Raw genomic sequence first — 13,658 nt, 5'->3', positions numbered from 1 at the left:
AAAAAAAAAAAAGATATACATTGCAACATATGGAGATGGAAAGACATTCCATGTTCATAGATGCGAGAATCAATATAGTTAAAATGACTATTCTTCCAAAAATCTATATATAAATGTGATGCAATCCCTATCAAAATACCAATATTCTTTAAAGAAACTGAACAAAAACAAATTATATATAGCCATTTATTTATATGTAACCATAAAAGATCTTGAATAGCAAAAGAAATTCTGAGGGAAAAGAAGAGAAATAGAACTACCACATAACCAGACTCTATACTATAACGCAACACTAATGAAAACATGGCATTAGCATTAAAAAATATATATATGGATCAGTGTAATAGAACTGAAAAGTCTAGAAAAAAGATCCAGGTATATATCAATACTTAACTCATGATAAAGTAGACACAACCATAAAATGGGGAAAGGAGTCTTTTTAACAAATGGTGCTGGAAAAATTGGACCACCAATGTGAAAGAATGAAACTGTATCACTCTCCATGAACAAAACTACGTTCAAAACAGATTAAAGATCTGCAACAATAAAATGTTAGGGAAAACTTGGTGATATGTTTCATGATGTTACTAATAAAGATGTTTCTGTAAACTTGCCTCTATAACAAGGGAAGTAATATCAAGATTAAACAACTGGGATTATTTCAAATTAAAAGGGGTTTACACAGTAAAAGGGAATATAAGCAGGTTAAAGAGAGATTCCCCTAAATGGAAAAAAAATATTTACACATCACACAACTGACAAGAAAATTTATACTGTTGAACAAGAACAACAATAAATTAACAAAAGGTAAGAAAATACAAACAATTTACCATAGATAAAATTCAGAAGGCCACAGATATATGAGAAAATGTTCATTATAGCTTTTAATCAGGGACATGGTCAAAACCACAATGAGATAGCTCACACCTGTGAGAATGGCACATATTGAAAAGACCCTCAACCACAAGTACTAGAGAGTATGCAGAGTAAGAGGCACCCCATTATACTGCTGGCGAAAATGTAACCTGGTACAGCCATTGTGGAGAGCAATTTGGATTTACTTTCAAACACTAAACATGGAAATACTTTATGACCCAGCAACCCCAATCTTGGGTATCTATCCAAGGAACATGAAACCATTAACCCCAAAAACTATATGTTCTACCATGTTTAATGTTATTTTCACATTATTGACAATAGCTAGGACGTGAAAACAACCCAAGCGCCCGCTGACAGAGGACTACATTAAGAAGGTGTGGTCTAGCCACACTACGGAATGGCTATTTGGTCAAAAGGAGAATGTTGATATTTACAGCAAAATGGAAAGAGTTTGTGGGACTATGTGTAGTAAAATCAGAATGAAAAATATTAAATATTTAGATTACAGATAATTTAACAAAATACCTATAAAAATTAGCAGACACAAACAGCCATATACCAGAGACATTTTGTGGGGGTGGCGTGGGGGATGGAATCAAAAACGGGGGGTGGGGAGGGAAGTGCATGGGACTATGGTGATGGCACACGGGTGACTTGGTGATGGGAAACCTGCAGGGATTACAATTGAGATGGAAAAAAAAAAGTACAAAATAATGTAAAAATAAACTGTTATAAAAAAAAATAGCAGACACTAATAAAGTCAGGTATCTGGGGTTAAGAGGGAAAGGGAAGGAAGAATGGGACAGTGGTAGGAAAAAGAATTTTTAAGGGTCCAGCTACACCGAAAGGTTAGTATGGTGTTTGGGTCTCCTCACATTTCAAAATGAATTTCACTAGCAGTAATCAGTGATGCATGCTTGTGAATTATCATTTTTGCTCATAGCAATTATTATATAGATGTCTTAAGTATGTGAAAATTTCTGAAATTCTGTTGAGGTTTTAGTTTAAAAATATAGGGAATGAATCCTTTAAAAGGAGAGTATGAAACAGAAATTGGGAAAAATGAAACAAGAGCATACTGATATTAAAAAAAAAAAAGAATGGAGTATAAAACCTGGAATCACACTCAAAAATAATTATACAAAATAATTTGGATGGTCCTCTCTGGTGGTGCAATGGGTTAAAGCACAGCACTATGAAGCTGATATCAGCCACTTCAGTGCGAGTTCAATCCCTGGATGGGAAGTGCCCCACAGGGCACAGCAGACCTCTCCTGTCTCCCTGCTGCTCCCCTCAGCAGTGTACTTCATCGATCTACCTGTCCTGCTCCCCACTGTATCTCTGGTGAACCCTCTCACTGCCCCTGCAACTCTGGCCTATACCGCAATTCTGTATGCATACATAATAAATAAATCTTGTTAAAAATAATAATTATTTGGAAGATGATTTCACCCAGAACTAGTCTAGAGAGATCATGATATAACAGATGAGAGATACAAGATGTGTTGACAGGTATATAAACATAGCTATTTGCAAGTTTAAGAAGAAAATAGAAAAAAAAAATCAGTGCAGAAAGAAAACCTGCAGAGATATGACAAGGAGTATTCTAAAGTTCGTCATGATTTTCGAGATGGAAAATACATACCCCAGGAGTAAATTTCAAGTAATGCCCAGTCACATCACAGTGAAATTGAAACAGAATATTAAAAATAAAGTTTTAAAAGCACCCTACAGAAAAGACAGACTGACAACAACATTCTCAGCAGCAACTACCATAAATGCCCAAGGAGGAGGTGGTAATACACTCAAAATGCTGAGGAAAAATAATCTTCAACCCAGAATTTTACACACAGTAAAATTGCCATTGAGGAGAAAGAGTAATATGAGTTTACTATGCAGAGAAGACAGGTAAAAAACACTCCTAGATAACATATTTCAGTAAATTGTTTATTTGAGCTTCATAATTGCTAGAGTTTAACTATAGGGTTATGCAATATTGAGTGTCTTAGTACAAGTTCTGAGAACATGGCTTTTTAAAAGTAGCTCCCAAAGTTCATTTTATACTTACAAAGCTTTGAATTTTATTCCTATAAAATTGTGGAGTAGAAGTGAGTGCATTTTAAAATTATAGCTGTCGTATTTTTTTTTTCCTTTAAAAGTCTGCCAACTGCTTTGCAGTCTACCTCCAAAGAACACTTGACTGAAATGAAATGTCTGGAACCCTTTTATGGGTACCTCAATTCACACACATACTACTCATGTAAGTCTCTCCAGAATAGAGACTATATTCTACAAACAAGTTATCATATATGAGATAGGTAATTATAATTAAATACTTAGGTGACGCCTTTAGACCCCTAAACTAATGGTCAGTAAGTTATTCAAAATCTAAGCCACAGTAAAGGGCCAATGCCTGTGTACCACAAACCTTCCAGATCACCTTCAGTGAGCAGAACACTACTGTCAAAAGTCTTCTGCATACTTTCATGTAATGAAATCAGGAAACATTTCTGCATTGGATGTCATCATTCTTTTCTATTATTTTTCATGCATAAGGCTGCTGATATTCTATTTGGTGTATATACAATATTCTTAACCAAAGCCTTCCCGATGGATATTTGTCCATTGGCTTTTTTTTTTTTTTAATCAATACTACTAAAATAAATGTTACTATAGAACTTTTCCTCTCTTTTTAAATAGTTCTTGGGATGAAGTTTAATGGCATTTGTTGACAGCTGGCAAAACTCTGAGTGCTCCTTTTAGAGAAGGGGATTTATACTGAATCTTTTCTCCTCTATTCCAATGCCAGTATTTCATCACTATTTCCCACTCTCTCTTCTCCTTGAACTTATCACTCTAGCCATTGTCTTTGCCTTTTGAATTTCTCATTCAGTGCCAACTATTCAAGAATAATCATTTTCAAATTACTTTAATAAATCCTTAAAAGAGAACTTGCAGAACTCTTGAGATTCAATCAACAGAGGTTGCTCCAAACCACAAGTGTTTCTTCACGCTACATCAACCTGAAACTATGGTCAACTCTGAGTCATGAACCAATTCTACAACTAGGGAACATACAGTAAAATGTCCTGCCAAAGTCAATATAGGGGGAAAATCTTACACAAAACAGGTCCATTTTCCTTGAATACTCAACCTTGCTAAATTCAAAACAATGTTATCTATAGCAAGAGATTCATTTATCAGAACCTAAGTTTAAATTAAAAGAAAGACCTATTTCGACAAGAGGTAACACAAACTTATATTCTTTGTTGGCCTCATTAAAGGCTTATTGATTTTATGATTTTTAAAAAAGCCAACTTTGGTTTCATGATTTCTCTACTGTTTTCTACTCTCGTTTTCATTTCTCTCTACTCTCTATTATTTCCTTCTGTTGGCTTTGGGTTTAGCTTGCTTTTCTTCTGACAGTTTCTTAGAGTGAAAAGTTACTGTATTAATTAATTTTGGATCCCTACTTTTTGTTCCAGTTCTACTGGGATGTAACTGACACATCATTCTGTTGAAGATTCAGGTGCAGCACGACTTGCTGTACATACAGTGTGACATGATTACCACAGAATGTTTAGTGAACGTCCATTTTCATCCACACCGTAACAAGTTCTCTTTTCATGGGCTACGTTAGCCCTCCCATGGGACTTCATGGGAGTCCTTCTCTAAACTTGGTCTCTCTAAACACAAAGACACGAACAAATGGCTTCTTCCAAAGTGCTCTCATCCCCCAGGGCTGGATCAGTGCTCGTGGCACTGCCAGTGTATAATTTCTCACTTATATGGTGAGAAATTAGCAGTGTAAATGGAAAAATTCTTAGCACTTTAGTCTACGAGAGCCCCAATTCATCCAAAGTGGTAGTAATAGTGTCAAAAAAAAAAAAAAACTATATTAAGTATAGATAATCACAGAAGCTGTTGCTCTATCGCATTTCCCTTAAGAAAGTTGGCATGAGGTCCTCCCTGGTGGCGCAGCGGGTTAAAGCACAGCACTGAGAAGCTAAAGCCACTTCAGCATGAGTTCGATTCCCCACCCTGGAGGTGACCCCCAGGGTGCGGCAGACCTCTCCTGACCCGCCCGCTGCTCCCCTCGGCAGTGTACTTTGACAATCTGCCTGTTCTGCTCCCCACTCTGTCTCTGGTGAATCCTCTCACCACCCTGCACCTCTGGCCTGTACCCCAGTTCTGTTTGCATAAATAAATCTTAAAAAAAAAGAAGAAGAAGAAGAAGAGAGTAAGTTGGCATGACTTGTCTCTATTAAAGAGATTAGCTAATAAAGCACCAAATGGGCCCTTGGCAAAGACCTGCCCTCCTGGGCAAGCACTAACTCTGTGAATGGCGTTTTACTCTGTGTGTGCACTCTAACAGAGAGCCAGTAACTTTCACCAACCTGCATTCTCCAGTGAAAGTGACCTCTAATTGGTTTTTAGTCATTTATAGTATCAAACACTTTTTAAAAAATGTGTCACCTCTTTAGACTGAAGCCAAAATGCCATGCCCTGGCCCCCAGGGCTCTCCACAGGGAAAGAAGGGGGGTGGGTGGCACAGCCTACTGGGCTCACTTCATAAGCTTCCTCCGGTATGAAAAAGACCTGTTTCTTTGCATGTATTCCTCTTCCTAACTGCAGGGCGCCGTTTGTATAACTTAATCCAGATGCTCACGTCACAGCAGTACTCAGGACAAGCAGGGGCAGCCGCGCTGCCTTTTATGCTGAAAACCTCAACCTCATCTCTGACTTGAGAAAAGCAGAGATGCACGTTAGATGTACAAAGAAATAACCTATATGTATCTTGGTGCATATATCTGAACAAATTCTGTTCACTTACATACTTAAAACCCACATTTCAATAAATCACTGATTGACCATAGTTATTAAACTAGTGTTCCTTTTTAGGAAATAAAATATTTTCTGGTTTATTAACAATCTAGCTTCAGCCATTTATCATGTTAATGAATATGAAAGTTTTAAATCCAAAATTATCTTACTATCTTCTCAGAATCAGTAATAAATATAATAATTTCAACTAAACCTAGTCCTGGTTTCGGGCCTGGACTACAGTTTAAGCCTCATAAAAGATAGTATTATCATTAAAATATCTTTTTTCTAAGGTCAGGCTGGTTGTCTACATATGCCAAAGAACATTAAAAAAGAATTGAGTGTTCAAGTTCTCTAAGACGTGTTGGGAGGTAGCAAAATGACTTCATGAGAGAGTAAGCAAGAAGGAATAGAAAAACAAAGGGAAAAAAAACACATCAAGTGATGACAATTTGAAATCCTAAGCTAAGGTGCAGGAAACTTTAATTTTCAACTCTTCTAGAGAAAACTACTGGCATAAAATAAAAATTTAACTTCAGTCACACAAGGTAGAGACGAGGTGACAGGTGATGAAGGTATGTAAATATTTTACCAAAGCCCAAAATCTTCAGGCTGGTACGTGATCCTGTTTCCTAGGCACTAAGCCCTCTGGATATTAATAGGTATTTTATGAATAAAGCGATGGTCACACAAGCTAGGAAATTGCCAATTTTGACAAAATTGACCAGGTTTCTTAACTAGGAGACTTCAAAGCCTTTAATGGGTTCAAATGCACTGGGACTCTCCCAGAGGGGTCCAGAGGCAGCAGCCTGCAAATGTGTCTTACCACAGAGCTCTGTTCATAGCTCCCAGAAGACTACTTCATCATGAGCAGCTCGGGAAAGAACAGCATATATCATGCAGCATATAGCCATGCAGAAGGCGAGTTGAGCATCTCCTGGGGCCAATATGGGGAATCTGACGTGGCACAAAGACTACATACCATCCTGCTCTTTACCTAGGGCCTCCTAGGTGGTATCTGTCTGTCCCACCTACAGTTGGCAGAAGGGGGACTAGTCGGGGAAGGGAGTGGCTTAGGGGTTTTCTGCCAGCATTTCTCACACACTATTCTTGTCATTTGAATCTCCATAGTTAACGGGCTGAGACAGAGGCTTGAGCTGAGTGCTGAACCCACTGCTTACACCGTCGTGACAGGAAACCTGGCTGATTGACACAGGAGTCCCATTCAGTAACCTTGACTTAGGAATTTCCAGTCCCCGTCAGATCCTGGTCACTCAGTCCCCTAGCAGGCAGGAAGCCCACCTCAAGCAGCTCAGATGGGGACTGCCAAGAGGTGGAGAGCATTTCATGAGCAGAAAGTAATTCTGCCACAGACACTGCAGAAAGTAAGACAGGTCAACCCCATTTCCATCCAGATGGCTGACTCACCCCCCCACCCCCAACCTAGCTCGATTCTGTTGTGACAAAATTCGGACTTGCAGAAGGTCCAAGTCAGGAGCCTCCTCCCATGCAGCTGTTCCTCAGGGGCGCGTGGGGAGAGCCTTAACTGCAAGCACGACAGAGCAAGAGCGAGCTGGAGACAGGCCCCGGTTGGGGAGCTGGTATGTCACCTTGGCCAGCTTGCTTAACCCCGGCATGCCTCAATATCCTCATCCACTAAAAAAGAGTATCAAGTGTCAGTGCTGGGGTATTGACAAGGGGTTTGCACATGTCTGTACCTTTAGGTTGAAGTAAGAAGCCAATTCCTTGCAGTATTTGCATCTCTAGGTTGAGTGGACACTAAAGGCCACATAGTTAGGTACAAGAAGTAGAAGTACATGTCAGAAGCTGCCTCGGGACGAGGCAATGCCTGAGACGCACTACACGTGACTGTACTGTGCACCCAGGACAGTGAGGCAGAGCTGGACTGCTCAGAGAGAATCGCCAGGTCTTCTGCCAAAAGTCAGAGGGTCTTCTTACAGACAGGTTCCCTCAGAAACAAGTACTGAAAGGAAGGCTCTGCTGCGCCCGTCACCACGCACCAGATTGCTGCTTGTGTCCTGTTTACAATGCCACAGGAAATGTTAATGATTAAGGGCATAGTACGTGTGCAAGACAGAATATATTAGCACTGGTTTGGGTGACACTCTCCTGCTCCCACTGTTCCTGTCTAGTTCCAAGGGAAATACTGTACCAGGGTTAAATGGTTAAATTTCTCTCAAACCCAGAACACATAAGAATACAAACTCCTCTAGCTTTCACTGAGGTCTGCTTTCACAGACAGCAGAACCTGGGCCTTGTTTACAGTCTGAGAGAGCAGAAGGGACTAACCTTGAGCTGCATCCAAGCCAGCTGGCCAGAGCCAAGAGGCTGCAAAGCCAGGGGAGGAGGCACCCAGAGGCGGGGGGGGGGGGGGCACCCAGAGGCAGGGCCCCCCAACAGAAGTGCAAAACTCCAGTGATCTGAAGAAAGGCCTCTTCATGCTTCTTCGTGTCAGAAGTGCCCTGTGACTAGCCAATAAACTTCACCCCAGTCCATGTTGGTTTGCCTTTCGTTCATTCTTTAGCCAATAAAACTTAACTCCTTTTGATCTCAACCCAGTTCCCAAAAATGTATATATAACTTCATTCCTTTTCTTAATAAGAGAGTCAGACTTCGGTTTATCTCCTGTCTCTTTGCCAACTGACTCAGCATAAAGTTCCTCTCTTTTCTCACAAACTGGTGTCATGGTAGTCGCACCTCAACACATGCCTGGTAGGAAGCCCATAACTCAGCAACAGTACTATCTGAGCGCGACCGCAACAGCACTAAGCCCATGTTGATGACCACCTGTTTTCAGTTTATGCGGAATTAGCACAGCTCCTAAAACACTGTTCAAAACATACGCACCCAGACTACATATACTTCACAGAAAAATTACATTCCCTCCCCTCACTTGGAGAAATGTCCCTTCTAGTCCTTTCTCTGAAAGAAAATCCCATGCAATTCTCTACAGGAAAAATCACCTAGGACATTTTCTTGGTTGCTTATTAAGGGAATTTTCCCTTTTCCACATGACGTTAGGGGCCTGGCTAGAGTATAAGGAAGTCAACCACTCTCTGCTCTCTGTATCCAGACATCATCTTGGGCATCTGACCAGACAGTTCTGTGGCAATCAGCCCTTGCAAAGGAAGCACAGTGGTAGGACAACTTCCTTACTACCAAAGAGTTTAGAAAATCAACATCTGTTTCTTACCTGTGATGGACAGGGTCTTGGCGGGAGTGCAGGCGGAGGAGGTAACAATCCTGACTTAGTAGCTAAAATGAAAAAGCATATTGTTAAGGAGAACCAAAACAAAGTGAAAGAAAACACCCTTCCACCTATTAGCTAGGAATAGCAGTAGAAATTAACATGCATAAGTTTTCTAAATCCACTGGAAGGTTTCATTTTGAAAAAGGAATATACATTGTCTCCAATTATTTTATGTTCATTCTACCCAAAATTTAAATATTGATGTAGGCTGTCATCATTAAGAGAATATGAACAAGGGAGAGAGAGATGCCCATTGACCAAAACACTGGAATCCACCACAGGAAAGACAGTCAATTCCCCACTACTATGAAGTTAACCATTTTGATTCAAATAGTGTTAGGCCCTAGGCTTCTCTCTCCTTTCTCCTGACCTCCTGGCTATCACACTGCTCACTGGCTCAGTGAGGAGAGTCCAAAAACTAAGGGTGCCAGAATCCCAATGAGGCAGCTCAACAATCCTATAAGTGAATGGAGTGGGAGCAGTAGGGAAAGCAGTAGTGATGGACAAAATGTTATTTAGGGAGTCTTCGAAGTGTTCAGTTTCCTTTTCTCACTGATTCCTTTATCAGGAAACTAAAGTTGTTTCTAAAAATCCTGGCCCCGTTTGAATGATCCCTTGAAATAAAGTTTTAGTTCAATTTTTTTTTTTAACTCTGGGAGATAAAGAAAAAACTTGAATTAAGCTAAGAACATCAGAATTGTAAATTAATAATGAAAATAAACAACTGGTATGGAATTATAAATAAAGTTTAACACCACACACAAGAAATACATTTATTATCACACACTAGCAACTTAAACCACATTCTTTAGAAACTTCTAACAAAAATACACCATGATCTATATAATTCTATAGTTTATTTGCAAAATTGTAATATGTGTGCTAATATTTGGAAAATTTTCTGTAACTTAAAAATAAATAATAGCAAAGTGTCAAGAACATGAAAGGTTTTGCAAATCAATTTTGATTTAACCTAGCAGGATCAGACAAGCAAGAAGATGGAGTTCAGGGTGCTTTACAAAAGTAACTCAGAATAATTTCATCCTGAGCCAGTACTCACAATAAACCATGTGGGCCCATCAATGATTTCTCTCCATCCCTCTTTCATGGAAAGACTTGGCCTAGGGGCTAAGTCTCAGCACTATCATCACTACAGACCTGAATTCAATCCCCAACCAGGAAGGGAGTGACCCTCAGGGTGCAGCAGACCTCTCCTGTTTCCCCGCTTCTCCCCTCAGCAGTGGATTTCAGTAGATCCACCCATTCTGCACCCCACTCTGTCTCCAGAGAACCCTCTCACCCTATGCACCTCTGGCCTGCACTCCAGTCCCTCTATGCAAAACTTTAAAAAATATCTTTAAATTTATGAAACACATCAGTGGGTCAAAATTCCAGAGGCCCAAGACCTACAATGGCCTTTCATTACAAGCAGAGAATGACAAAAGTCTCCAGAGTTATTCATCTCAGGATCTTCACTCCATAGTTCTCATAGACTGGGCACTTAAATCACCAGGTACTTTAAAAACAAAAAGAAATAAAACCAACAAACCAGATCCATGAACACTTTTATGGGAAAGGCCTTGCACCAAAACAGTGTTACAAATAACACTTTATTTACAAAAGAGGAGTAGAAAATGGTAAGCCATTTAATCAAATTAAGTTCTGCTTCTAGCCACGATGGAGTAAAACTGGACCAGTCAGCAAATAAGATTCAGACAGCAATATAAGATGGAGATCCTCCCTGCCAGAACATTCTACCATGAAGCCAACATTTGACAAGTCCACCTATGTATTCACATATTCCAAATCAATCCTTCAAAGACTCATTCTTAAATAATCCAGTTGGTAAAGTATTACTAAGTATCTGCAGAAAATTCTCTAACCTATCCTAGAGCATTAAAAATAGAAAACATTACCCTCAAGTCAACAGATCACATTCTAGGAGAAAAAAATTTAAAGTGTATTATTATCATTGAAATGATCATTCTGTTTATTCCAAGAATATTTAAATATTTACTGTGTATTTGAGGTGCTGGGGGGAATATCAGTAAAAAAGAAAATAGGAAATAAAGGTTTACCTTTATGAAACCTTTATTCTATTGAGGAGACAGATAATGAAGTGGAGTTCATTAAGCAATGAAACTAAAGGAAAATCTTTTAAAAAAAAAAAAAAGATTTATTTATTTATGTACAAAAGAACTGAGACACAGGCAGAGGTGCAGTGGGGGTGGTGAGAGGATTCACCAGAGACAGAGTGGGGAGCAAAACAGGCAGACTGACTAAAATAAACTGCTGAGGGGAGCAGCAGGGAGACAGGAGAGGTCTGCTGCGTCCTATGGGTCACTCTCTGGCCAGGGATCTACCTTGTGTTGCAGTGGCTGCAGATCCCTTCGTGGTGCTAGACTTAACTGCTTGTGCCACCAGGGAGGCCCTAAGGGGAAACCTTAGTAAGAGAGGAGATGCTATTTGAAAGAGAAAATAATGGGATGTTATTGAGAGAACATTTTAAAAAATTAAAAAGAGTGGTCCTCCCTGGTGGTGTAGCAGGTTAAAGCACAGCACTAAGAAGCTTAAGTCACTTCCGCATGAGTTCGATCCCCACCTGCCCCGGAGGAGATTCACATGGCGAGGCAGACCTCTCCTGACCCGCCCACTGCTCCCCTCAGCAGTGTACTTCGTCGATCTGCCTGTTCTGCTCCCTACTCTGTCTCTGGTGAATCCTCTCACCCTCCGCATCTCTGGCCTGTACCCCAGTCCCATATGAATAAATAATCAGTCTTTTAAAAAAAATTAAAAAGAGTACTTGTAAATTATAACCATGGCAGAGAAAGGGTAAGCTTCATAGAAAGACAGATTCGATGATAATCTGAGGAAATCTTCTAGAAAGTGGGTGGTAATAGCCAAATAAGTTCAACAAAAATATATATGAAAAATAACAGGAACTTAAAGAGTTGAAGAAAATTTCCTACAAGTGTGTTCCTAAATTAAAAGGGTTCAATGAGTACCCAAGAAAATGGAAAAAAAGCAGATGTGTGGCAAGGCACATGACAAAAATTTCAAAAAACCAGAGTTAGAAGATTCCACAAATTACCAGCAGGGGGCAGGACAGAAGATCTTTTTGTCACATACAAAAGATCAGGAGTCCACATGGTTTCAGCCTTCTTAATATACCACTGGAAGCTAGAATTTACTGAAACAATGCACCAGAATTATAAAGAAAACACTGCTAGCCGAATGAAGAATATTTTTCAACATTTAGGATCTCAAATGAAGGTCCATGCATGCTTCTAAGAAATCTATGAAATGATGTCCTCTTTGGGGGAAAAAAAAACGGTAAGAAAGAGCATGGGACATGAGACAGAGGATAAGAGAGATGAACCATGGCAGAAACAAGAGAACCCCTGGGTGACAGGTAGGTGTCGTGATCAAAATGATGTACCAGGCACAAAGATACAATCACTTCAGATTTCTTCAAAGAGATGAAACTAATATCTCATGTGTCAGAATTTCACAAGAGAAACTTTAGAAAACTGGGGGAGTCTAAAATAACCCATTGAGAAGAAATGGACTGATTATTCAGTACAAGTCAAATGAAAATGTGTGCCAGCCATTAATTTACTATACAGTTTCCATAACAAAAATAACAAACTCTAAATGCTAATATTAGCCAAATTATAACTATACTGGCAAGGTGGAAAAGGCAAAGGATGTTGGGGGTAGGGAAACAGATGACAACTAAAATTAAAAAGTCAAGAAAAGGTGATAAAAATGTGTTACCTTTAAAATAAGAAAGAAAGCAAAATAATCAACATTTTAAAATACAGTGACAGAGCACTTTCCCCCAAGTCTTGAGGATTTTCAATGGCTGTGGATGAACAACCCAGACTTCAGTTTGCCCTCTCAGTTCAGCATGGAGCCCTGCCTGGGCCTTTACCTCCACCATAGCAAAATGTCAGCTGGTTATTCACTTCCAGAATCTTCCCTCGTTCCACAAATCATTTCCATTTAACCTCAGTCAACTAAGAGTACCCATTCATTTCAGTCTGGATCTGGAGTGCAGTAAGAAATTTGGGGACTTGGCCTGCGTGTACACACAGCTTCCAGAAGGACACAGTTGGAGTGGAAAGTGTGCAAAAACCTCAGGTTTTCCCTCTGTTCTACATTGTTTCATAAAATGGCCTCTAGGACACAAAAACATTAATTCAAAAGGACTTCTGCACCCCCATGTTTACTGCTGCTCTATTTAAAATAGGGAAGATGTGGAGTCAACCCAAACGCCCAAAAATAGATGACTGGATCAAGAAGATGTGGTCCACATACATAGTGGAATAATACTCTGCCATCAAAAAGGACAAACTCATGCCATTTGCAGCAACGTGGATGAAGCTGTAAGGGATCATGCTTAGTGAAATAAGGCAGAAAGAAAAAAAGTACCTGATGGTTCACTCATAGCAGGCATGTAAGGGGTCAGGGAAGTGGGGGGAGAGAATTGTAATAAAGTAAAAACAAAAATCAACAAACATAAACCAGAGATATTCTACAGGGATGGAGAGGAGAACAGGATAAAAGCTGGAGCGGGAAGAGCACACGGGACTATGGTGATGGCACATGGGTGAAGTGGTGGTGGAAAGCCCATGGGGATTACAACTGAGAGGGAAAATGTACAAAATGAAGAATGATGTAA

The 13,658-nt window shown here is 39.8% G+C and overlaps 1 protein-coding gene across 2 annotated transcripts in view; it reads right to left on the bottom strand.

Moving 5' to 3' along the window:
* Nucleotides 1–13,658, bottom strand: part of REPS2 (RALBP1 associated Eps domain containing 2) — a 155,954-nt gene that overhangs the window by 21,759 nt on the left and 120,537 nt on the right. For both annotated transcript variants that reach the window (XM_004689887.2, XM_004689888.2), the window contains exon 14: nt 8,918–8,979. In XM_004689887.2, the coding sequence (XP_004689944.1) occupies nt 8,918–8,979 (62 nt within the window). The remainder of the gene's footprint in view (nt 1–8,917; nt 8,980–13,658) is intronic.

The sequence above is a fragment of the Condylura cristata genome, unplaced genomic scaffold, assembly GCF_000260355.1.
Source record: "Condylura cristata isolate star-nosed mole 26May11 unplaced genomic scaffold, ConCri1.0 scaffold00027, whole genome shotgun sequence".
NCBI classification, from domain to species: domain Eukaryota; kingdom Metazoa; phylum Chordata; class Mammalia; order Eulipotyphla; family Talpidae; genus Condylura; species Condylura cristata.
The sequence above is the reverse complement of the archived record's forward strand: the minus strand, read 5'-3'. Positions and strand labels throughout refer to the sequence as shown.